We start from the raw sequence: 23,779 nt of genomic DNA on the forward strand, positions 1-23,779 counted from the left end.
TCCCTCTTATGTTTTTTTTCACTGGCCAGGCTAAATGTTCCTTCAGCTAAGAACACGTCCATTGATGCCTCCCACCGGACTGAGAGAACCACCATGATTTTTGAACTGCAGGAATTCAGAAACACAGTCTGGAATGGTGGAGAAGTCACTGTGCCCCTCACCTTTATATATATGTGTACCTTGTACCTTTCTTTCCCTAGATTGTGTTTATCTTGTAAGTTGTTAACACAAAGAGAGAAAGAGAGAGAGGGAGGGGGGGAGGGAAGGCAGGTTGGGAAGGCTCCAATATGTGTAGGGAACAATTATCAAGAAGTCCAAATGCAGTTCTTTCACCCATTTCATTCCACTGCTGAATTTTCTTTTGAACACAATACTTTTTGACCTTGAAAAACGCTTTAATTTTGATACAGATATGCTGTCTAAGAAATTTCACACCCATGGCACAATTCCTCAAGAGCGACAATGTATTCTGTACTTATTCTGATGAATTCTTAAATAAGGAGACAAGGTTCTTATCTTAGCTGGGGTTATATATTCAGAGATGCAAGAAGGTTGTGTTTTTTAACTCCTTAACTGTAACTCCAGCAACAACCCAAACAGCGTAGCCTCCCTGAATCTAATGGAACTCGGCTGCCATTTTCACCTCTTTTTGTCTTGAGCTCCCCGCCCATCCATGGTGGTCCTTCCAAACATCCTGTGAAGCTTGCTCCCTGCCCTTCTTTTCCCCGCTGAATCGACTTGGCCCATTTTTGGATCTGGCATGCCAGCTTTTTACATTAAGTGCTGCTCAGGGAATAACGAGAATTTGGGGAAAAAAACTGCATTCCTCCAGAGACACCGTCTTAATGAGCACTTAAAAATGCACATACTATTAACATCGTTCATGAGCTTGGAGGCAAAAATCAAAGAAAAAAGCGCTGGCAAAGCATTTTTGGAGGATACGCAGAAATCCAGAAGGCCTCTCCACTGCCCCCCCATCTCCTCATCAAACTGTGCTATAATAAGGTGATGTTTTGCTAAGTTGGGAAGACAGTCATACTACCATTCTTAGGAAGAAGAAATAAAAACTGTTCTTAGGGCTACTCACTCTATTAATTCCCATAATTTAATTAAATGGGACTCTCAATGCCTTGTGTTTTCCAGGGGGAAAGGACCATTAAAGAACACGTCGGATGTCATTAACGCGGCCAAGAAGATCGCAGAAGCAGGTTCGAGAATGGACAAATTGGCCCGTGCTGTAGCCGATCAGGTATTGGAATTGTCGTAGATCACAAGCTGAATATGAGCCAACAGTGTGATGTGGCTGCAACAAAACGCAAACGTTATTTTAGGCTGCATTAAGAGAAGTATAGTTTCCAAATCCCGCAAGGTTCTAGTCCCTCTCTATTCAGCACTGGTTAGGCCTCATCTTGAGTACTGTGTCCAGTTCTGGACACCACACTTCAAGGAGGATGCTAACTAACTGGAACAAGTTCAGAAGAGGGCAACAAGGAGGATCAGGGAGCTGGAAACCAAGCCCTGTGAGGAAAGATGGAAAGAACTGGGCATGTTTAGCCTTGAGAAAAGAAGACTGAGGGGTGATAGGATAAGACTTTTCAAATACTAGAAAGGCTGTCACACAGAGGAGGTGCAGAATCTGTTCTCCATCATCCCAGAGTGCAGGAGACGCAATGATGGGCTAAAGTTACAGAATGCCAGATTTTGGTTAAATATCAGGGGAAAACTTCCTAACTGTTAGAGAAGTATAACAATGGAACCAATGACCTTGAGAGGTGGTAAGTGCTCCCACACTGGAGGCATTCAAGAGAAATTTAGACAACCACCTGGCAGATATCCTTTGATTTGTATTCCTGCATCGATTGGGGGGTTGGACTTGATGGCCTTACAGGTCCCTTCTTACTTCACTATTCTACGATTCTATGATTTGTCCTTCAAAAACAAGAACCTAGGAAGCTGGCCTGCACTGAAAATCAGACCACAAATCTGTCTGGTCTAGGGATACCAAGCAGGATTCTTTCCTAGCTCTACCTAAAGCTGTCAGTTCATTCCCTGGTGGAGTCTTATCCAAGAAGTGACCAGGCTTGACACGGCTCAGTGGATGAAATCAGGTGAGACTGGATACGTTCAAAGTGGCATGGCGGACATGAACATGGCCAGCAGAAACAACCGCCAAAGTTGTTTGCCCTAGTGGTACTGAGATTATACAGAGTTTGTCCAATATAGGTCCTTAAAGCAGGAAGCAAAATGGTTTTCATTGTAGAGGGCTGCATCAAATCTTAGCTGGTACATGGGTGGCACCACATGCCCATGCAGAGACATAATCACACACACAAGCACCATTCACGAGACTCTGCCTGTGCATGAATGTTTACACTTTCGCACTCTGCAGGTGAATATGCCCCCTACACTTCAGTGTGCACAGATACACAGACATACACACACACACACGGCATACAGATGTTCCCCTACTAGTGCATACCTCTTCAACACATCTGTCATCAACCTTTATGGTGATCAAGCCTTTTTTCTCTTAGATTGGTCACTGGAAGGTAAACCCAAGCATAATTTGCAAGTCTTAATGGCTGAGGTATCCCCATCAACAGAGGGAAAATGTTTTCAGACACTTTTTCTTGAATGTCTCTTTTGATCTAAAGATAATTAGCTTTTTCCAAACTTTAGTGACTAAGAAGCAGAGATCAGAATACATTATTCTTGAACTACAATTTTTGACTCCCAGAATCCACCAGGAATTCCTCCAGCCAGGATGCTGGTGGTTGTAGCCAAAATATTAACATCATCAGAGGAGTTTCAATCTTCGTATCTACTCTGAGCAAGTATTCCTCTGTAGCCACTCATATGTGCCTGAAGTAGAAGGAAAGGGTGGGATTGGCTAAACTCCATGGGAGCTGCAAGGGATTTAGGGACTGGTAGTCTCCCTAACTATTGGCTCTTCAGGCAAATAATGGGGGCTTCAGAGGGAGCTTTGCCAGGGCACGGGTGTTAGTACTGAAACTCCTCTGTAGATTCGGCTTTAGCTACAATTCCAGAATTCTGGCTGGTGAAATTCCTAGCAAATTCTAGCAACCATGGTCAAAAAAGCTCCTTGCCTAACTAGCATGGTCATTAGCTTTTTAAAAATCTCTCCTCTCAAACTCTGGCTGAAATCCTATTCTGCAATTATACAAAAGGCATAACTTTTAGTGGTGAATTGTCATGACGTAAGAAATCTTCTTAAGCATTATCTGTTGCACACTAAGTTGTGCAACAGGATCTCATCCTTTGTGTCCTTCCTCCATTTCCCACAGCTATGCCAACATTTTATATTTAACCATGGTTTGAGGAACCACAGTGTAGCCTCAGACCATCACTGCCAACGTTCTGGATGAAGCTGCTTAAACATACATCTAACCATGGGATGGTACATTTGTAAGACAATGCCAATAACTGTCAACACAGAAGAGGACCTGCAAGCACCAAAACAGGAACTCCCCTGAGCATTTCAAGGACAATTTTTTATATAAGTCAGTTTCTGTGAGATCTTAAAAAGTAATATGTGATAACATGATTTAATAGCAATGAATTATGTAACGTGTTGTATCATGTTGATTTAATTTGCCTTCGGGTGAAGAGCTATCCTTGGGAGGCAAAGGGCAGCAAAGCCGCTTAAAATTGATTTTTAAGTGAACCCACACTTTTGTTATATGGCTGTCCTTAATGCTACAGAGATCATCCTTCTGGTTTATTTGTTTTCTTTTGCTTTTGTTTCCTCAACATTAATCACCAACATCTATTTTATTTACTTTCCAGTTATTATGACTAACCGAATAGAATTTGTTTTGCTGTGCATAGCTTCCAAACTTTTCAAAAAAAGTCAATTTCTTCCCCTCTGTTCAGTAGGAAAACTACGGCTCCCATATATTCAAACTGGGAAGCCCACAAAGGACAGCTTGTAGCAGTGATGGAGGTTTCTTCTTTCAAGACTTGGATGGAACTACCGAGCATCCCCCTCAACATCAGAGACTCTTCTCCATGTGCATTTGTTAAATTAGTTCATGCCCTAAAGATGAGGGTCTATCATTTAATGCAAGCCTTCCATGTTGGCTGTTTCTGCATTGTTTCGAGGGTGAATTCTCAAGGGATCTAACTCATGTGGAGAGGTTAACAGCCTTCTTGTCTTCAGATGGTTTTGTGATAACAGAAAGGATAGGATTAGTGCACTCCCTTGACATATGAACTGAATAGGGATCTGGAGCCATTTTTAAAATGAAGAAAAAGGCTGTGCTTATTTAAATCCAAAGACATGGGTCACTGAAATATCAAATACTGGCAAATTTTGGGGTCCTGAAAGATCCTTCATTGGGTCGGATATTACAGAAGGTGGGGAGAGCATCAAAAAGGAGAACAGAGAGGGCTGGGCAGGGCAGTCTCCACCAATCATATGGGAGAGAACCGTGTAAGTAACAACTCAGGAGTGCTTCATACACAAACACTAGCTGGGATTTGCTCTAACGCCCTGAAAAGAGCATGGAAAGGCCTGTCAGTGACTCAAGGGAGCATCCAAAGTGGCAGTTCAATGTGGGATCTCATGGTGCTGATAACAGCATAGATCCCCTTTGGGAAGCTCCCTTCCTTTTATAGATGCTTAACAATTTTGGGGTCAGGGGGAAGATTTCCCGAGAGTTCTCTGTGATCAGTACTGAAAAATCAAGTTCATACCAAGGCCAACCACAAAGAACTCAATTACCACTCCTCGTGAATGACACAGAAATCAGGGCATCGATCGGAAAACGTGGGAGGACAGAATTATTGGAGGCATAGTTTTTTTTTCAAAAAAAGTGGAAGACGACTGGTCCTTCTTTAGAGTTTCAAATATAATGACATCTTATAGAAGTTTTGAGCCCCTCCAAGGCAAAGTAAAGTTTATATGGACTGTTGAATTTTTAATTACTGAGAGAGAGAGAGAAAGAGAGAGAGAGATCATAAGTTTTAATTTGCTGCAAACCTACTACTATTTAAATGCTACATCAGCTCTCCAGGGAGTTTGTTTTAAAGTTTCTTTCTGAAACGAGGCCTCCAGAGGAGAATAAATATGACTCCAGTAAATGGCTACTAAGTGGAGAAATGCCTCCTTGGGATTTACACTTGAAAGATGTGGCAACAGTTGGAGAAAGCGAGGGGGCGGAAAGAAAGGGACTAATTTCATGGCATTATCATATACACAGAGGCAGAGATTATCCTTAACTACCCTAGAGAATTCTCTCAGCATTGGCTTTATTGATTTAGGAGGGAAAATAAGTAGTATAATTGCTGCGAGGGCACCAGCCTCTCCACTCAGTTTTCTTTCAAATCTTTATCAACCCCCTTCTTTCCATCTGTACAGTTCTTTCCATCACATCGGACTCCAAATTTTCATTTTGTTCAGTCTCTCCCATTGTTTAGAATTCTGCCCTTTGGTCTAGGGGATGGCTCACAATTTTGTTAGCTTTCTTGCTTGGGAAGAAATTAGATTCAGCGTAGAGAACTTTAGGGTGAGAATTCTTCGGCTTTGAATGCTGATATGTGCAGCCATATTAATATTAACGTTTCACAAGTTAGGTGGATAGAGTTTGTCCCAATCTGGCAGGCACAAAAGGGGATTCTGTAGACCATCTTGATTACTGCCATTGGTACTGTTGACATTAATTTTAAAAGTAAGGGAACACCCTCTCCCTTTTCATCACCCAGATATGAACACAACAAATGCTAAAGACTGCATTGGTCTTATTCTCAAATAAAAGGGGGAAATATTCCAAATCCTTCCTGTTTCCACAGGCTGTGCAAGGGAACCTGAAAGATTGGGGGGACTGAATGTAGAGGGGAGGTTTACTGCATGAAGACATGGGAAAGGCTATTGTATGAGAAGGAGCGACTGGTGACATTAAGAGCTACAAGCAGCTCAGATACCTTTTGGAGACCATATCACCTGAACATGGGCTGCACCCATGAATAAAGTCACCAACCCACCCAGCCCTGATGAAGGAATGAATCCACCTCTTCTACTCACATAGAGGTTTCCCCCGTGCACCAAAGCCAGGCTCAGGACTAGAGGTTTTTTCCTCCTCTGGGAGGTGAACTGGTTAAAAGGGATAGGGGAGAGATTCTGCCTGCAACCTTTGCTTTTCCTGCTGTCTTGCCTTCAGCAGAAGGATGAGGGCCGGTGGAGACCCTTGCAGAAGACAAATTGCCTCCATCAGTATTGCTTCCGAGATCCTTTTTCAACGTGATGAAATATAGACACGAGGCACAAGTTTAAGTAACAAACTATTTCTAATAACTAGTGAATAATTTAAGTGTGAATAAAATTTAAAGTGCAGCGCCTTCCCCTTAACCAAAAAGCTAACACAATTGGGGTATAACTGGTGTGTTTCTGTAAATGGTTAACGTCAACACCTAAGCAGTAAGACCTTTGCAATCATTGTTAAAATAGCTTAAACAAATCAGCATAAAGGTACTATGCTAGTTTTTGCCAATGTAGAGAATACAACAGATATTTCAGTAATAATGATATCACTGACTGGAGGAAGTACAAGTAAATAACATACTATGCTTTGGTAAAATGTTATTATTAGTGCAAACTGAGCCGTGTCCTGAAAAAATGACTACAGATATTACTCTGTCTGCTTTACAGCTCATCAGGTAACTGACAAACAGCGCTGATGATGTTCCTTTTGTGCTTTAATTCACAGTCTACAGCTATAGGGGAGAACCAGCTCTTGCGTAATACACAGCGAAAGGGGTTAAGCAAAACAAATACTTCTTGTAGGGTTTTGGCCAGCCTGCAGCTTCTCCCTTGCAGGTAAATCAAAGGCGTGCTCTTTATCTCTTGCTTTCTTTACAGTGTCCTGATTCGGCCTGCAAGCAAGACCTTTTAGCCTACCTCCAGCGCATTGCCCTTTACTGTCACCAGCTCAACATCTGTAGCAAAGTGAAGGCAGAAGTCCAGAACTTGGGAGGCGAACTTATCGTGTCTGGGGTAAGCCAGCACCTGTTTCACCCTATTCCTGCCCTGCTTCTTATCTTTATAAATGATTTTTTCCCCCTTCCTTCTTTGGGGGTTGGCTGTAGTACGAAGATGGGTAATACATAACAAATCCCAACCGAGTTTTTGTCATTGTTATCCTTGTTCAAAAGATATGTCACTATTATTATTATAAAGGTTATCACCCTGATAAGGTCCTTATTACTCTCAGGAGCTCTGTGTTATGTTAACAAGAGCCAAAAAGCTAGGAGTTCCTTTGTCCTCTGAGAATTAAGAGCAGAATGTAGAAACCTTACCCTTCTTTTTTCTTTTTCTTCTTTCCTTTTTTTTAAAAATTACTGTTCCCAGAGGTCCTCAGTGTGAGCAGTGGTCAAGCTGGCTACTGGGTTCCTCCAAACTCTGATCAAGAGAGATGTAGGCAGAATTTTGCCCTGATTGTGCCCTCTTGAAGCCACACTGATATCTTTCATGCCAGTGTGAGTTTCAGCATACACTTCATGAGACCTGATGGTTGGTGCATGGCAGTTACTCACTCAGATTAGCAATGTAGAGAGGTCCACAAGAAAACAGATGTATGGGTCAGGATTCCGGCGGCCACAGTGAGCTTCTCAGTTATCCAGTGTCCCCCCCATCCCCAGCAATTCTCTACTTCATCTAGTAAAATGGACTCCTACAAATGGCAGTCATGCAAATGAATATAAGCATCAAGCCATGTATATTATAATGAATTGAACCTTTTGCATCTATTGGTTTCTTTGCAAATTCACTTTCTTTGGGGATTCACACTTGTTTCTCCTTCAGAGAGAATAAGGTGGTTCTCATTTGTGTCAGAGTTCCATTTCTTGTTGAAGTAGAGCTTGGAAGGTTACTTTTTTGGGATAAACTCCCAGAATCCCGGCCCGCTGTCCCTTTTGTTTTCGTTTGTTGGGACTCTAAATTCAAAAAATTCTCTACTTTGGGAATTCCGTCCCCCAGACCCAGATCTGAGTTGCCTGGAAGGCTTCGTAGCCCAGGCGAGGCCAAAGATATGGTTCAGCTGCCTGTTAGAAATCCCCCATCAAACCCTGGGAGAGCTTGACCTACCCTAAGCCATGAAGCCTTCCAGCTTGGCCTTTTTCTGCGTGGGCTTAATCTAGATCTGGGTCTGGCAGGCATTCGGAATGCCTATTGTAGAATCCTGAGATTAGAAGTCTGAACAAAGCCAATGGCCCACCCTTCCTATACACCCTTCCCAAAGGATGCTGGGATTTATAATCCAAAAATATTATTTTTTCATAGGACAGGTTTCATAAGTTTGCCCTCACTGAGGGTCCTGTACATTCTACACTGAATGGATAACAATTCGCCAGGATGAAATTGGAAAAAAAACATTTTGAATTAGGAAAAACAAAATCAAACATGTAGTTTTAAAACACTCATAAAACACGCTCCTTTGTTGCCCAGACATGGCGTTTCCCTTGCACAATAATTCTGAAACCGTTTCCAGCAAGCCATCCCAATGACTGTTCATGGCCAGTTTTTTTTTTTAAATTTTTCCCTCTCTGTGGAGTAACGTTCCAGTAATCCAACTAGGTGGACAGGGACCAAAAAAGTTAATTTTAGAGTAGAGTAGAAACGTGCAGACTGTTTGTAGGTTGGCCTTTCGCCATGACCTAAATCCAGTTCCTGACATCCAGTTGCACTCTAGTGTGACCATCAAAGAGAGCACAGAATGGAGGCATACGAAAATAGGAACGAGCTCCATTGACAGGTTATTTGCAACATCTGTTCTGGTAGTATCTCAAATGTACCTTTTTACTTTCTTCCAGGTATATATGAATGATTTCCCTGGGGAAAAGTAAAGGGCTACAGTCAAGGATAACAGTGCCACGGGGAGGGTGTCACATTGGATCCCTGTATTAAAAGAAAAGCAGGATAGAAAATAAATAAATTCAATTAAAAAATGAAGCCTAGAATCACTTCACCTAGCCCAGCTCTGGAAGGCCAATTTATCCTTGTCATACTTCCCATAGTGTGTATCCAAAGTCTCTCTTTCGCACACACATGCAAACGTTCCTCAGTCCTCGCACTGCGTCGACCGCCCTTCCCTACACACGCACGCAACGCCAGGGATTTTGTTATTGTATACCTGTGAATGGGTTTGGAGCATCCAAGCTGAACAACTGTGGTGAAAGCACCTTTGTCCTCCGGCCAAAAGGTCCCGCTTGAATGTGTTGTGCTTTTCCTTCCTCTCCTCTATTTCTTGAACCACTGGCGGAGTGTGGTAGTTTGACGGTCTGACCCGCTGTAGAACTACCCTTCCATCTGTAGCTCTCTCTCTCTTTCTCTCTCTCTTCAGATCTTTCTCCTTTATACCTGCTGGCATACCCGGACCTGCTTCCCATTCTCATTAATTACAGCCACCCCTCCCCCACCTGCCTCCAATCAACTCTGCCAGTCAGCACGTGCATTGGCTTGGCTGTTGTGCTTTCTTTTGCGTTTCTGTCTCTGCTCTTGTCACCGCCCGCCGACGCCGGTGTGGGGCCCTCGGCTCCGACTGCTTGCATCCGTTGTCGTTGGCATGACCATCCCATGCTGTGAAATTGAAGCAGCCAAACTGTTTGACTTCTTTATCCCCAGTTTGGTAGCCCTCCGCATCTGTTGCTTCCAAACTTCCATCACCACACCGTCTTTATCCTTTTTTTTACACCACCACCCCTTCATTCAGCCATAAACCCAAACGCCATCTTTATAAATAATGAATTTCCTTTGGCATTGCCATTCGCAATGTGTGTTGGAAGCCAAAACCCAAATCCAGAGGCTGCTGGTGTCGGCTTTCCTTCATCTCTCTCATATGAAATGTTAATAGGAAGATTTGCTTTCTTTTTTGTTCTTTTGGAGAGTATTGTTTCTGTATATTTAAGAAACCTCCATGAGCGCCATACCTTTCTGGCAGTCGGTAATTTGTTGCTTCAAAGTGCTGGTACTGTATGCTCCAGGACTATCCAGAGATCTGGAACCCCACTTCATCTGTGGCTTTGCGGCCGACTTCCTGCTTTCTGCTTCCATCTTGTTCTTCATTCTCTCTTGGATAGCCAGTTGCAAATAAACTGTTTTTTATTTGCATATCACAACCGAGTGTCATTGCTCTGAAACTTGCATACAGTACAGAGCTCATGGTCTCTCCCAAAGCACTACAGTTGGAAAAACCCATTTTATGTTTTAATATTTGTGGCCCACCATATCTCCACGGGCTTAGGCCAGCTAGCAAGATCACACAGGGGTACGTTCTCCAAAGGAGACACGAGCATGCATGTGTTCTCATTTGATGATCTTCGAACTCAAAATATCTCTGCATTCATTGACATTTCCAGCATCCTTGAGGCTGGAGAACTGTAGAACTAGTTGGTGAAAAGCTATATATTTATCTGCAATTAAAAAATAATAATCTTTATGGTCTTTGATAAGGATCCAGGTTGGAAACATGGCCTCCCATGGAGTTTTCATTTAATTAAACAGCAAATAATATACAGTATTTAAAAAACCTAGATCTGATCATGAGAAGTTGCAGTAAGTCAAATAAAGATGAGACTAGACCAGTGTTCCCAACCTCAGGTAACACAAGTGTTCCTGAACTACAGTTCCCAGAAGCCTTTACCACTAGCTGTGCTGGCCAGGGTTTCTGGGAGCTGCAGTCCAAGAACACCTAGGTGACCCAAGGTTTGGAATCACTGGACTAGACAGACTTGTGGGGGTACCCGTGTGTTGCAAACTAGATTTGTACATTTGTTTCAGTATAATTGAAATGTGAAGAGATGGACAATGGAGTGGTGCCAATTGGGAATGCACCCCGCAACGTGCAGTTTGCTATATATGTGGTTTAGTAACTTGAAATGTGAGAAAACCCTAGATTACACATCCAGGAGCCTATGTATATTTTGGGTGTACACATGTGGATTCTATGCAGATCGACACTTGAATGCTTTGGAGGCAGGAAGGCCAACCTGCAAGCCCCATAGTTAAATGACTACGGGCAAGACTCTGCTTATGACCTGACTTTGATCCCAACAAAGTCAGGTAGTTGCTCAAGGTTGACTCAGCCTTCCATCCTTCCCAGGTTGCTAAAATGCGTACCCGGGTCATGGGAAGGGGGGGGGGAGGAGTTGCTTAAATATTGCTTGCATAATTAAGTTGCAAACAGCCCAAAGAGTGCTCTAGCACCATGGGGCAGTATGTAAGTTAAAACAACAAACGAACCTCAGCAATTCCCTCCATGTGTTCATTTAGACTGAAAATGACATCTCAGAAAGGGCTCCATGCTTGGAAATTAACTGCACGCAAGTATTGTTTGGGCTTTTGCATAGCTCTGCACCCAACGTAATGCAGACGGAGTGCAGGAAACATGTAATTTGTACTAATTAAAAGCTTTGCATCCCCCTGTTGTAGGTTACAAGGCTCCCTAGAGTTCTCTTTTACCGTGGGAAGTCTGTGGGAGCCCCAGGATAGGGGGAGGAAGAGCCTTTGAAAGCCGCTGCTGCTGGGATCAGGAGAGCTGCCATCAAGCAATTTTTCACTATTAACAAGTTCTCCTGGCCCCAGGCCCGAGTCTCCAAAATGCCTCACCAGGGAGAAGGGACCCTTAGAACCCTCCAAACGTAGCATGGAGCCATAGGAAGCTTTTAATTCATGTAAATTAAATATTTCTGGTGCCCAGTCCCAGTTATGCTGGGCTCAGAGTTGCGCAACAAGATGTTGTCCGTTGGTTGGTTGGTTGGTTGGTTGGTTGGTTGGTTGGTTGGTTGGTTGGTTGGTTGGTTGGTTGGTTGGTTGGTTGGTTGGTTGGTTGGTTGGTTGGTTGGTTGGTTGGTTGGTTGGTTGGTTCATTGGTTCGTTGGTTGGTTGGTTGGTTGGTAGAATGAATGAATGAACGAACGAACGAATGAATGTGCCTGCACTTGCATATTTCATGTTACATCTGAAGAAATTTTGGGATGGGTCATGCACAGGCTGCAACAGGTCCTCTCTTAGAAAAGACATTCCATTTCCTTTGCAAGATGCAATGCTTTATACCTTGGGGGAGGCATTAGTTATGAAGACCTAGGTACAATTACATCTATAGGGAGGGGGATGTAAGGTTCAGTTCGCTTATGGTTACAAGTTATTAATAGGATGCAGAGGAAACTGGGATGGAGTGAGCATTTGGTGGTGAAATATTTGGGCACAAACAAAGAGGGGGAAGCTATTTTCTGAGACACAGCAATGCTCACTGGAAAAGTAAGGTTGGGCAAAATCAACCTGATTTCCAGCAAGGCCATTTTTATTCTTTCCGGCTCTGTTGCCATGGCTTTTTGAGTTCTGTGGCCGTGTCCTACCTACGTCAAGGAGGACTTGGCTGAAAATAGCTGAAAGTGAATCTCTTTGGCAAAAGGAATTGGGTAAAGTCTCAGAATAATAAGTTGTTTGTGGACTGGCAATTCCCTGGAATGTGGCCCTGGGAAGTGGCTCTCTAGTTGTGACTCTGATGATACTCCCACCATGGTGTCCTAAGGGTGGCCTTTCATACTGGGTTAATCATGAGGGGCCAGTCCTGCTTTCCCAGATGGCCACACGGATGTCCGCTGGGGATCGTGGGAAACAAGCACATCAAAATGTAACCATCCGTTGCGTCTTGTGAGCATGGCCCCACTTTTTCTCCACGTTTGCGGTGAATGCAGGCTAGACAGAGGGTTGTGTGTGGCTACTGAGATGGGAGACGTAAAAGGATAAACATCCAGCCACATCCTTTCTCTTCAAGTGGAAATTGCTAGGAACTGTAAGTGTTCTGGCTGAGTTGTATTGTTAAGAAACCAGTATGCAAAATGCAGGTAGAAAAGAGACAAAACTGTTTTTCTTGTTGGTTCAGAGGGGTTGCAGCAGATCAGCCATAAATCATGCGGGCTATAGTGGCTATGATGATCTAAATGGGGGAATTTTGCTATGCGATGATCGGTTCCCTGCTTTGGGAACCGATTCTTCGCAAAATGATGTTTTTCTAACAGCTGATTGGCATTTCAAAATGGCCACCGGGTAATTAAAATGGCTCCCCGTTGTTTAGGGACGGATTCCTCGCTATACAGGCAGCGAAAATGGCTGCCGTATGGAGGATCTTTGCTGGACAGTGAGTTTTTACCCCATTGGAATGCATTGAACGGGTTTCAATGCGTTTCAATGGGGTTTTTAATTTCGCTTTATGATGTTTTCACTTAACAGCGATTTCCCTGGAATGGATTATCTTCGTTAAGCGAGGCACCACTGTATTTAGAAGCGATATTTGGTATATTTAAATTGCACTCCATTTCTGTGTTTTGCTTCCGTGCCTGTAGCTGTGTATAGCCTATGGATGTAATCTTAGTTTTAGCTACAGTTGTCTAACTGCTTTATCTGGATATAATATTTTAGAGCTCACTTGGACCTCTTGGGGGGGACATGCAAATTTTGTGGCCACTCTGAAGTGCAGAGCGGTGTTTGTAGCAAGAGGCATCTTGTAAATTAATTTTTGTAAAATCTGAGCACAAACTACCCTGTTTCCTCAAAAATACGACCTAACCTGAAAATAAGCCCTGGTATGATTTTACAGGATGCTCGTAATATAAACCCTACCCCCAAAAAAGCCCCATTGAAGTGAAACCCCGCCCTCCACCCTTGTGCAGCAACCAGAAGAAGAGGAAAATCCATCATATTGGAATAAATATAGATGATTGTACATGGGAAAAAATAAAACATCCCCTGAAAACAAGCCCTAATGTGTTTTTGGAGCAAAAATTAATATAAGACCCTGTTTTATTTTCGGGGAAACACGGTATGTGAGAGGTATGTGGGGGATACAGCTTGACCTCCCCTGTGCAGCCCTTGGTGGGGGAGTGACACCTGAACAGAAGGTGTTTATTCCTGTTTGCAATTCCATCCATATGAGAACAGTTTCTGCAACTGGTAGAACTATTCGTCATCTAGCAATTGAACCCTCAAAGCTGGGTTAGAGAGGAGCCTTGTGGCACAGTGGTTAAACTGCAGTACTGCAGTGAAGACTCTGCTCGTGACCTGAGTTCAGTCTCGAACTCAGGTAACTGGCTCGGGGATGACTCAGCCTTCCATCCTTCCAAGGTCTGTAAACTGAGTACCCATCTCACGGGGGGGGGCGGGGGGAGGCAAGGGCAAAATGTGCAGTGTGCATAATTAAATTGTAAACCAGAGGGTGTTTTAAGCACTACGGGGCAATGTATAAGCAGCACAGTTTGCTTCGTTGCACGCATGGAAGCCACCGTGGAGTGAACACCACGTCAGGGATGAATACTGGCCAGCCTCAGGGAGAAGAGGGGAAACTCTCTGCCCTTCGGTGGTGTGTTTGTGTTATCAGTTTCTAGCAAATGTGAAAGCGGTCTTATTGAAATGCACACGGAAGGGCCTCGGGAGTATTCCCACACAGAAGACGGTGCCGATTGTTGTTCCGAGAGAGAAGCAACTCTCCTACAGATTAGCATGTCCAAATTCACTGGGGGTTTCCCTGGAAAAGATGAGAAACAATGGCTGTTGGTCTGTTACATCAGTGGCCCCCAACCTTGGGCCTCCAGATATTCTTGGACTTCAACTCCCAGAAATCCTGGCCAGCAGAGGTGATAGTGAAGGCTTCTGGGAGTTGTAGTCCAAGAACATCTGGAGGCCCAAGGTTGGGGACCACTGTGTTATATGATCAGAGCCACTCAGCTTGAGGTTTCCAACCTTGCATCCCCAGATGTTCTTGGACTACAACTCCCAGAAGCCTTCACCACTAGCTGCGCTGGCTAGGATTTCTGGGGATTGTAGTCCAAGGTTGGGAAGCACCGCTCTAGACTGGAGATTGAAGAGAGAGAGAGTGACCGCTCTCAGCCACAAGCTGGCTTTCTACAGGCTCTGCTTGGATACTACTCGTACTGACACTTATTTGGTGTGGAATCTTTAAATCCCAAAATTTGCTTGTCTTCAAATCATGCCAAAGAGAAATTTCAGTATGACATAGCAACAAAACCTAGTCTTCTGGTGGGGAAAAAAGAACTCTTTTAGAGGAAAGAATATTATCTTTGTCCCACATTACTTCACTTGTTTTCCTCACAATATGACGTTTTCCATTTCTGTTGTCTTCCTCTTCTCTTTTCAATGCAGTAATACAACAGCTACTTTTCCTCCCCGCATCCACAGCATATCCCTATCTTTTATACCAAGTTGCAGTAACTTCTGTGCTCCTTACGTTCTGTATTCCAAATAACCACTGTTCTGCCTATTTTTCTTTCATCTGCCCATTCTTTAACAAAAAGGCATTTCGTTTGCAATCATTAATTAAACAAATAACTATCTATCCACCATGTCAATTCAGGATGCAAAAAAAAAGAGAAAAAAATGTCTTTAGGGTTAGAAATTAGAGGTTTTCATATATTTTTCGCCAATAATTTTCAGATTAAAACTGCTTCGAGATTGAAGGACTTTCTCCCTTGATCTACTCTCTATCTGCTAAAACATACATTTTGCTTGTGTTAATTTAATTACACATTGATATAATTCTCTGCTCCGTCCCTTGTGTTCTGAAATATATGCCTTCCAAATATCTTAGTTCTCTGACATGACTTTTGGATAATCATGTAGCCTAACACTTTCCCTCTCTCTCAATCTTTCCGTCATTCATTAATTCCTACCCTCAAGCCTTCTTCTGCTGCTGAAAATCCATGCTGTGTCTTAACTAATTCTCTTTCCAGTAGTGAGGGAGCGAAGGCAGGCTGTCAGTGGTGGCCTTTATCAGTCTTAACCCATAGTGAAGCCTCTTCAGATTCCATCCAGTCAGTTGATAGTGTTGCACCAAGTTATTTTTCAGCATCATTTGGAAGACTCCTGTTGCTAGTTTTTGTTTTAAACCATTTTTTAAAAAATCAATGATAGGTTACACGTTAAAGCCCGGGTCAGAGCAGATGGGATGCCCAGGCAGAGGACTTAATGAAGAAATATGAGTGGAAGGTAGGATAAGACAAATTAGTGTCACACGCATGCCCTAGTTTAATAGTTCCCAACCTCAGACTAAAACTCTGAAATGTTCTTGGACTAAAACTCATAGCAGCCTTCACTTCTAGCTGTGCTGGCCAGGATTTCCGAGAGCTGTAAGTCCAAGAACATCTGGAGATTCAAGGTTGGGAGCCTAGTTCATAAATATGAGTCTCAGCACCTCTTAAGGCAAGGAGAGTATTCAATGAGACTCAAGAGTTGTTCTGCAGGCCAGAACTTCTTCATTTTGCACAGAAATGTCAGAATCATTGACATTGCAATTCCAGGAGATGCCAGAGTTGAAGATAAAGAATTGGAAAAACCAACAAAGGACAGAGACCTGGCAATTGAAACATCTTGCTTGTGGATGAAACACACACTTCAGTGGTCCCGAAATCATTGGGGCTTTGGGAACAGTATCAAGAAATTTCACACAATATTATAAGCAGTTGTGGAGCTCAGATATAACACCATCAGAGTTACAAAAGGCAGCAATATTAGGAGCAGCATAATTGCTGAGTAGTCAATAATAACAAGAAATTAACAAGAAATTATTTTATTGTTGCTAATATTAATACACAAATTAAAACTGAAACTTCCTGGCCCTCCATCAAGCTAATGAAAAGTCTATTCTAGAAGAAAGAGGGAGAGAAAAATAAGTAGAAAAGGAGTTCACTTCAGGAAAGCAAAGGTAAACAGGTTTGTCTTAATGGGACTCATAAATGTAATAGTAAAGAAAAGGGAGCAGGTATCAAATAGAATTTTGTTTCAGCAAGGGAATCCTTTACACATGTCTTTTTATCCAGGACTTCTCTGAATTTCCTTAAAAGAATTACTTCCACTGTGGATGATGATGCAAACACTACCCAGCCAGAATAGAACTTCTGGAGGTTACTGTAAACCCTTCCTTCCTTACCCCAACACCCCCTCCTGTAATAAGACCCCAAAAATAGACATACAGTAAATGTATTTTGAATGTTCATTCTGTTTCTGTTGAACCAAATTAAAACCACATCCCTTTTGTTTAGTAGGATTTGTCTATCTTTTAGGAAGCACTTGTTTTTATTCTAGAAAATGAAACATATTTGCATTCTGTTCGCATTGCTGAACCTAAAGGGTGGACTTAAGACAGTTATCAGCTCTCTATCAATTTGCAATCAGTTCCCGGACATTTCAAGTGTGCTTTGTAAATCCTTGGACACTGTTCACTTACTCCCTCAGCACAGCTTAGCAGAGTTCATACACCTCAATTTTAGATTCTTGGCTACAAAGTAAGACACTCTTTAAGCAGTTAAGGGGGGGGGGGAGAATAGCCTTCGTGCAGACAAAGCTCCCAGGCCGAGGAAGTCCCTCTTTCCTATAAGTTAAAGTCCATTAAACTCTCTCGTACAGACATACACACACTCACACATATACACATGCACTTGTTGTTTAGTCGTGTAGTTGTGTCCGACTCTTCGTGACCCCATGGACCAGAGCACGCCAGACCCTCCTGTCTTCCACTGCCTCCCGGAGTTTGGTCAAACTCATGTTGGTCACTTTGATGGCACTGTCCAACCATCTCATCTATATACATGCACATGCCCCATCAAAATTAAATACCTTAGTTTTCCATGTATAAGACTATACTATTGTCTAAAATCTTTAAAAATTGAAGACCGTCTTATACACAGGGGTAAGCTGAGGAGAGAGAGAAAACAAGTGGAGGGGAAAGCAGGGATCAAATTGATCCTGCAGTGCTTTGATCCCTTTCCCCCTACACTTGCTAAGCCCCACTTAGATTTCTTAAATTTGGATTAGAAAAGTGGGGGTGTCTTAAACATGGGGGTGTCTTATACACAGAAAAATATGGTATTTCAAAGTGGAAGCTAAGGACAGAAGCCATTCCGGGAGTAGAAAACTGACAATTCACCTTTAGCAAACAGGAAAGCATCACCAGACAGAGGGCCCCACCCAGCCTGTTTCTCCAACCATGCATGACTGCTTTCCTTGGGCGAAACAGGAGCAGGCAGAACCAAACCCAGTACACAGACCAAGTGGCGGTGGTACTAGAGTTTAAGCCAGAGCAATTTTGTGGCCAAAAGGATCCAACCCGGCTTTTCTAGACCATTCCTTCACCCTAGTTACACAACATGCAACGCATGGTTGTATTGCAGTTGGTTTTAATATTGAGCCCCATAACTCACGTTGTTAGGAAAGCTCTACCAGGGCTCAGCTGACCTGTGCTAAGGGAGCAAGAGAGAGAGGACTGGCCAGACAGGGTCACCGGTCACTCAAGAGTCCCTGACAACTTTCCCCGAGCCTAGCTCTTTCAGCACACATAGACTTCTGTCCCTCCCCGACCACCCCCCTTTCTCAGTCCCCCCCTCAACAATAGGGCACCGTATTTCTCTTGCTCTCTCTCTCACTCTCTCTTTTCTGTATCTCTCGGAAATCAGACTGGAGTTCAGAGCACTTTCACTACCTTTTATGAGGTAGAGTGTGATGTCATAGATGGGGGCAGGGCTAGTCAACTTTCTACCCACCTACCCACCTGTGCTGAGGGAGCTACGCTTGCAAACGGAGGCGGTGACTCTTCCATGGTGAGTAGCCTTGTTTCTCATCTTTATGCATTTCCAGACAAACGCATGTGTGGGGGGTACGGGGGAAGCAGGCCCTTAAAGTGGGAGTGATTTAAGGCTGATGTTCAAGCATACAGAGAGGGATTTTGACCCCAAGGCTCCCCCCAACTCACATGTTCAGACCAACCATGAATGGGGCTTGAATTGTGTCAGTTTCTCTCTTTGAAACGGGTGGAGGGGAATGATACATGTATTCGTTATTGACAGCCCTGATCCAAAGAGGAGGGGGAAGAATAAAACGAAAGTATTCCTCTCCATACGGAACAGCAAAGATCCATTCCCACACCATCTGCAAGTCCATATTTTTGTTCTTTTATTTGAATAGGAGAACTCCGGAATTCTATGCACCCATTTAAAAGAAAAAAAGAAAATATCAGAGCCCGTAACTGTAAAATCAGTAGAGTCTTGGGGGGCGGGGGGGTTCAGACAGTGGTAGACAAAAAAGGGGACTTCTTAAGGCTCTGATGCAGCCAGTGGTTGCTCTGGCAGTTTTAAGAATAAACAGAAAGGTGTGTGTGTGTGTAAAACCATGTAGCCAATATTCACAATTTCCCTTGTCCTCGGCAAAGGAAGAGTGTTTGAATGTCTCAAGATATTCTTTCAAACAATGCTGTCAATCATTATGAGATTTGTCCACACATAACACATTCCTGCATGAGAGCTAAAAGACCACCATTTTTTAAATCTTTTTCCCCCACACGGGACACCTTGTATTTTACTAGAATACACAGTTGTTTGCTCAGAATGCAAGATTTTCTGCACAGCAGCAGCAGCAACAACAAAAATGTACAAAAATAGCCTGTAGTCTCACCTAGTGGGGAGCAGACAGTTGATTTTTTTTTTGGGGGGGGGTTGATATTCTTCTGGGTGAAAATAAAATATCCCATTAACATCAGAATGTGTGTGTCAGGTTGTGTGCATGTAACATACCTCTAGACAGCTTCGTTGCCATTGGTGTCAAGGTGTGTGGCTTACTGTGCGCTACCTTTAGAAAGAGTCCCAAGTGAAGCTGCTATCAAACTTCCCCTCAGATGGAAAAAAAGTGAATAGAGATTTAGAGGATGCTACCAGTGTGAGCAATTTTCGAAAACCTGATACGTGTTTTAGATGGAACTGGGGGCTGCCGTGACAAAATGGCAAAGACGTGTTGTTAACGTTCTTGCTCGACAGCAAAACATCTCAAGAATTTCGAGGAAAAAAACAAAAACAACAAAATTTGTTTTGCTTCAACTGTCCCACCTTTGCCAATTATGCCTTGTTGTTTGGGCTGGTAGACAGATACATCAGAACTGGTGTGGTCTCCATGTGTTTTGTGGGTGTCACACACAAAGAGAGACTAGGAAGACCTGACACTTACAACCCACTCACAACTGGAAACACTTTGTCAGATCAGTAGCAGGGACTCTCTGAAATGAATCAGCTGTCTTCGCCATTCGGTCACCATGCACGTGTTGAAATGTTCAACCATTTGTAGTTGTCAAGTGTTAATTTTCACTAACGGTTGTTACCAATGAATGTAATGGGAATAGTGAGAACGCAAGTTGTCCTTTAAAAATGTGCCAGCTTTGCAGATGGGATGCTAGTTCTACTCAGGTGTTCCAAAAAATGGGGTTGATTCTGCCAGCAAGGAAGGAAGCATGTGAGCCCCACACCTCTCTTGTTACGTTGTGAAAAGTGAAGATTGCAAGGAGAAGAGATTCTTCTCTACATGGACAGTTGAAATTAGAGATGGGGGTATTCGTATACAAATACGAATATCCCCGCACAGCTGGACTTAATGAGGGTTCAACCCCTGAGGCCAAATTGTCCACTCATGTGTCCAACGGCGGGAGCAGCTTCACTCTTCCTTCCAGTCACTCCCAGAGCCTCTCTTTCTTCCCGCTCGGCTAGCTGCTCCAGGTAGAAGGAGGAAGGACGAGTCTCCTTGCACGGTTCCGAGTAGCCAGCCAAGCAGAAAGAGAGTGGTTCTCTGGGAATGATTTGCAAGATAAGCAAGGCTGCCACCGAATGGTCTCTTAAGGCCCCCAGGGGCCAGACCCTCATTAAGTCCAGCTGCACTGGGATATTCGTATTCATGTACAAATATGAATACAAATACCCCCGATCTCTAGTCGACATCTAAGCAGAGCTTGGGTGTTCCAAGGTTCCTTGGTTCATGTGAAGACCACCTACACATAAAGGGGTTCTTCTCTTCGCGTGATTAAAGCAAAAGTGGAGGAAGCAATTCTAGCAAACTCCCTTCCCATATGGATATAACCCCAGTCTGACTGCCTAAATACGGTTACTATCCGTATTGTATCTAGATTATGCAACCTGTTCATAAGGAACTTCATGAAATCTTTCACCTAAAACAATCTATCTCCAGAGTCCATGATTGTCTGAATTTTGTCTAAATGAACTACTTAGAAGATATGGGAGGCTTTCACTTACAGTGGTGCCCCGCATAGCGAGGTTAATCTGTTCCGGATTAACCCTCGCTATGCGGAATCGGCGCTAAACGGGTAGGGGAAACGTATTGAAACGCATTAAACTTAGTTTAATGCGTTCCAATACCTTGCTTACTTACCCGTTCAGCGAGGATTCCCCTTGCCGGCAGCCATTTTCGCGCCCTCGCTAAGCGAGGGCAGGGCGTGAAAACGGCTGCCGGCAGCCATTTCCGGGCTTCCGGCGGCCATTTTGGAACTGCCGATCAGCTGTTCGGCGGCTCCAAAATGGCCGCCGCAATACCTGATCTTCGCAATGCGGGTTTTCCCCATTGCGAAGATCAGGTATGTTTCCGTATAGTGATCCCGAAAAAGGGATCGCTATACGGAAACATCACTATACGGTGCACTCACTAAGCGAGGCACCACTGTATTTGTTTGTTTGGGTTTTTGTTTTGTTGTCTTGGTGGGTTACAAACATTGAAAGATAGCCCCATTCACACACAACTCTGGAGCCTGTACACTTTGGGGCCAGCACTAAGGTCTTGAGCAGAGGCTCCCAACCTTAGGTCCCCAGATGTTCTCGGGCCACAACTCCCATCAATCTTGGCCAACACAGCTAGTGGTGAAGGAGTTTTCATCCAGCAACGTCTGGGGACTTAAGGTTCGGAGCTACTTATCTGGTGTCTGTTTCTGTTCAGGGAATGAAAAGTTGAAATAGTATTTCTTTCTGGAGCAGGAGGAGGGAGTTTCTGCGTGTACTCCTTCTCTGGCCAATGGATGGGCGCAGGTAGGGATTCCTCCCAGCAAACTGTTCTTCCTGTGGGCAAAGGGTGGAGCCCAAAGTTCACTAGCCAGCAGCAGAAGCCAAAGTGTGTTTCCTTCTGTCTTTGCTGTCCAATAGTGGCATCAGGGTCAGCATGAGGATCTTCGTTTGACTTCCCTCCAAGCTGGGTGGCAAAGTGTGGCATGTAGGCCACATAGGGTTCTAAGAATCTTCTAAGGGTGCAGCTTGGCATTTTGAGGACCTTGTTCCTTGCTCTTTGTTACATCAAGAAAGTTGGTTGGAGGCGCAACCCTTGAAGATCCAGGAGGGGATAAGCCGAGCTGCACATCCCTATCTTAAACTGAGAGTGTCTCCCAAAGGCACAAAAGGACTTAGTCATTTCACTGACAAAGACTTTGAAAGGAATCAAAGGTGTTCCTGGAGGTTACAGAGACCATCTGAAGTCCTCTCCTCTGATCTCCAAAAATCATGGAGGAAAGTGGAAGCTTCAAGTTCCTTGTGGTCAAATTGTACCCTAAGGATTTGAATTTCGGAGGACAAGGATGTGGATGACTTTTGAATGAATCAAGAATGAATTTTGTCTACACTCCACAAACACCAGAAATGGAAACATCACTCCTGGAGCTTGCCTGTCTTTACTGAGATGGGTTTTTATTGAAAAGCCTTTTAAAATATGCCAGTTCATCTCTATTCTAAAATATCACCTATTTTGTTTGCTTGTGTAAATACATCTGCTATTCAATCTGTAAATCCACAAGGCACCTACCCTTCTTTTAAAACAAAAATATATTCAAAAATTCACTCACCAAATCATATTTGCTGATAGTAAAAGAACCTTGTGTTGCGTTTGTCTATTAGTGTGTCTCCCCAGAAAGTGCCCTTTAGCAGTTGGCTTGACGTAAAACCCTTCTTCTTAGGCATCCTTCAGTCTCAAGAGACTATGGTAACGTGCTCTGTATCGAGGACTTGGAACAGCGTCTAGTGTGGCTGAAAAGGCCAATTCGAGAGTGACCATCCCTTCCACACTGAAGACGAATACAATCTGTCCCCTGTCCAGCTCCCTGATTTTGCAAATTTGGATGGATTCTAGAGGAGAGTCAGTAGAAGTCTCTCTGTTTCTCTTTTGGTGCCTCTAGTTGCCTGGGGGGACTTTCTGGTGGGGTATTCATGGATGTATGACTCGAACGTCCAAAACTCAATCTTCACCAAACTTGGAGGAATTATAGAGGAGAGTCAGAGGAAACATCTCCACAGTTTCGGTGTATCTAGGTTCCTGGGGGGCTGTCTTATAGCCCGATGAACCAACAAATCAAAAATCGCAAAAAATAATTGATTTGTATTCATCGTGGGTATTGATTTGTATGAATACAAATTGTCAAATTAGCAATTTTTGATGAATTTTGCAATTCATTTTTAAATTCATGCCCATCTCTAGAGACAATGCCTCTTCAACAAACATAGATTTGTGGGAGGGGAGAGAAGAATGTGAGATCCCATGTTTCATGGGGCCAAAGTGTATGATTTTCATATTTTAAAGAAAATTTAAAGCTATAGTTCCGATACAGTTGATAATCTAATCACATGTTGTCAAGTCAATTTTAACTTATGGCACCCCTTTCCAGGATTTTGGAAGGAGAGAATACTCAGAAGTGTATGGGAATGTCCTGGGATTGTGCAGCTTCTCTAAGGCCTCACACATCCAGTGGGAAATAAAACTGACAACCTCTGGCTCCACAGCCAGAGACCTAACCCACTACGAAAAATAATCTTGCCTTCATTCTTCCATAGCTGGAGCCTTCCTGCCACCTGTCAAAATCTTGGCTTCCTCAGCTCTTGACAGTTGGGTCTCTTCTAGAATCTGTCTTATCCTAAAGAAAATAAAGGAGAGAAACAATGATCAGAATGCATT

General features: G+C 43.5%; 1 protein-coding gene across 10 annotated transcripts in view; it reads left to right on the forward strand.

Annotated features, from left to right (window-relative positions):
- The window catches only part of CTNNA2 (catenin alpha 2), a 578,592-nt gene that overhangs the window by 539,552 nt on the left and 15,261 nt on the right, over positions 1 to 23,779 (forward strand). For 7 of the 10 annotated variants that reach the window (XM_078394460.1, XM_073002097.2, XM_078394459.1 and 4 more), the window contains 3 exons: positions 1,144 to 1,249; positions 6,878 to 7,012; positions 18,478 to 18,621. In XM_078394460.1, coding sequence (XP_078250586.1) covers positions 1,144 to 1,249; positions 6,878 to 7,012; positions 18,478 to 18,621 — 385 coding nt within the window. The remainder of the gene's footprint in view (positions 1 to 1,143; positions 1,250 to 6,877; positions 7,013 to 18,477; positions 18,622 to 23,779) is intronic. The other 3 variants (XM_073002098.2, XM_078394463.1, XM_078394462.1) reach the window with 1 other exon arrangement.

Source organism: Pogona vitticeps, chromosome 5, assembly GCF_051106095.1.
Source record: "Pogona vitticeps strain Pit_001003342236 chromosome 5, PviZW2.1, whole genome shotgun sequence".
Lineage (NCBI taxonomy): Eukaryota > Metazoa > Chordata > Lepidosauria > Squamata > Agamidae > Pogona > Pogona vitticeps.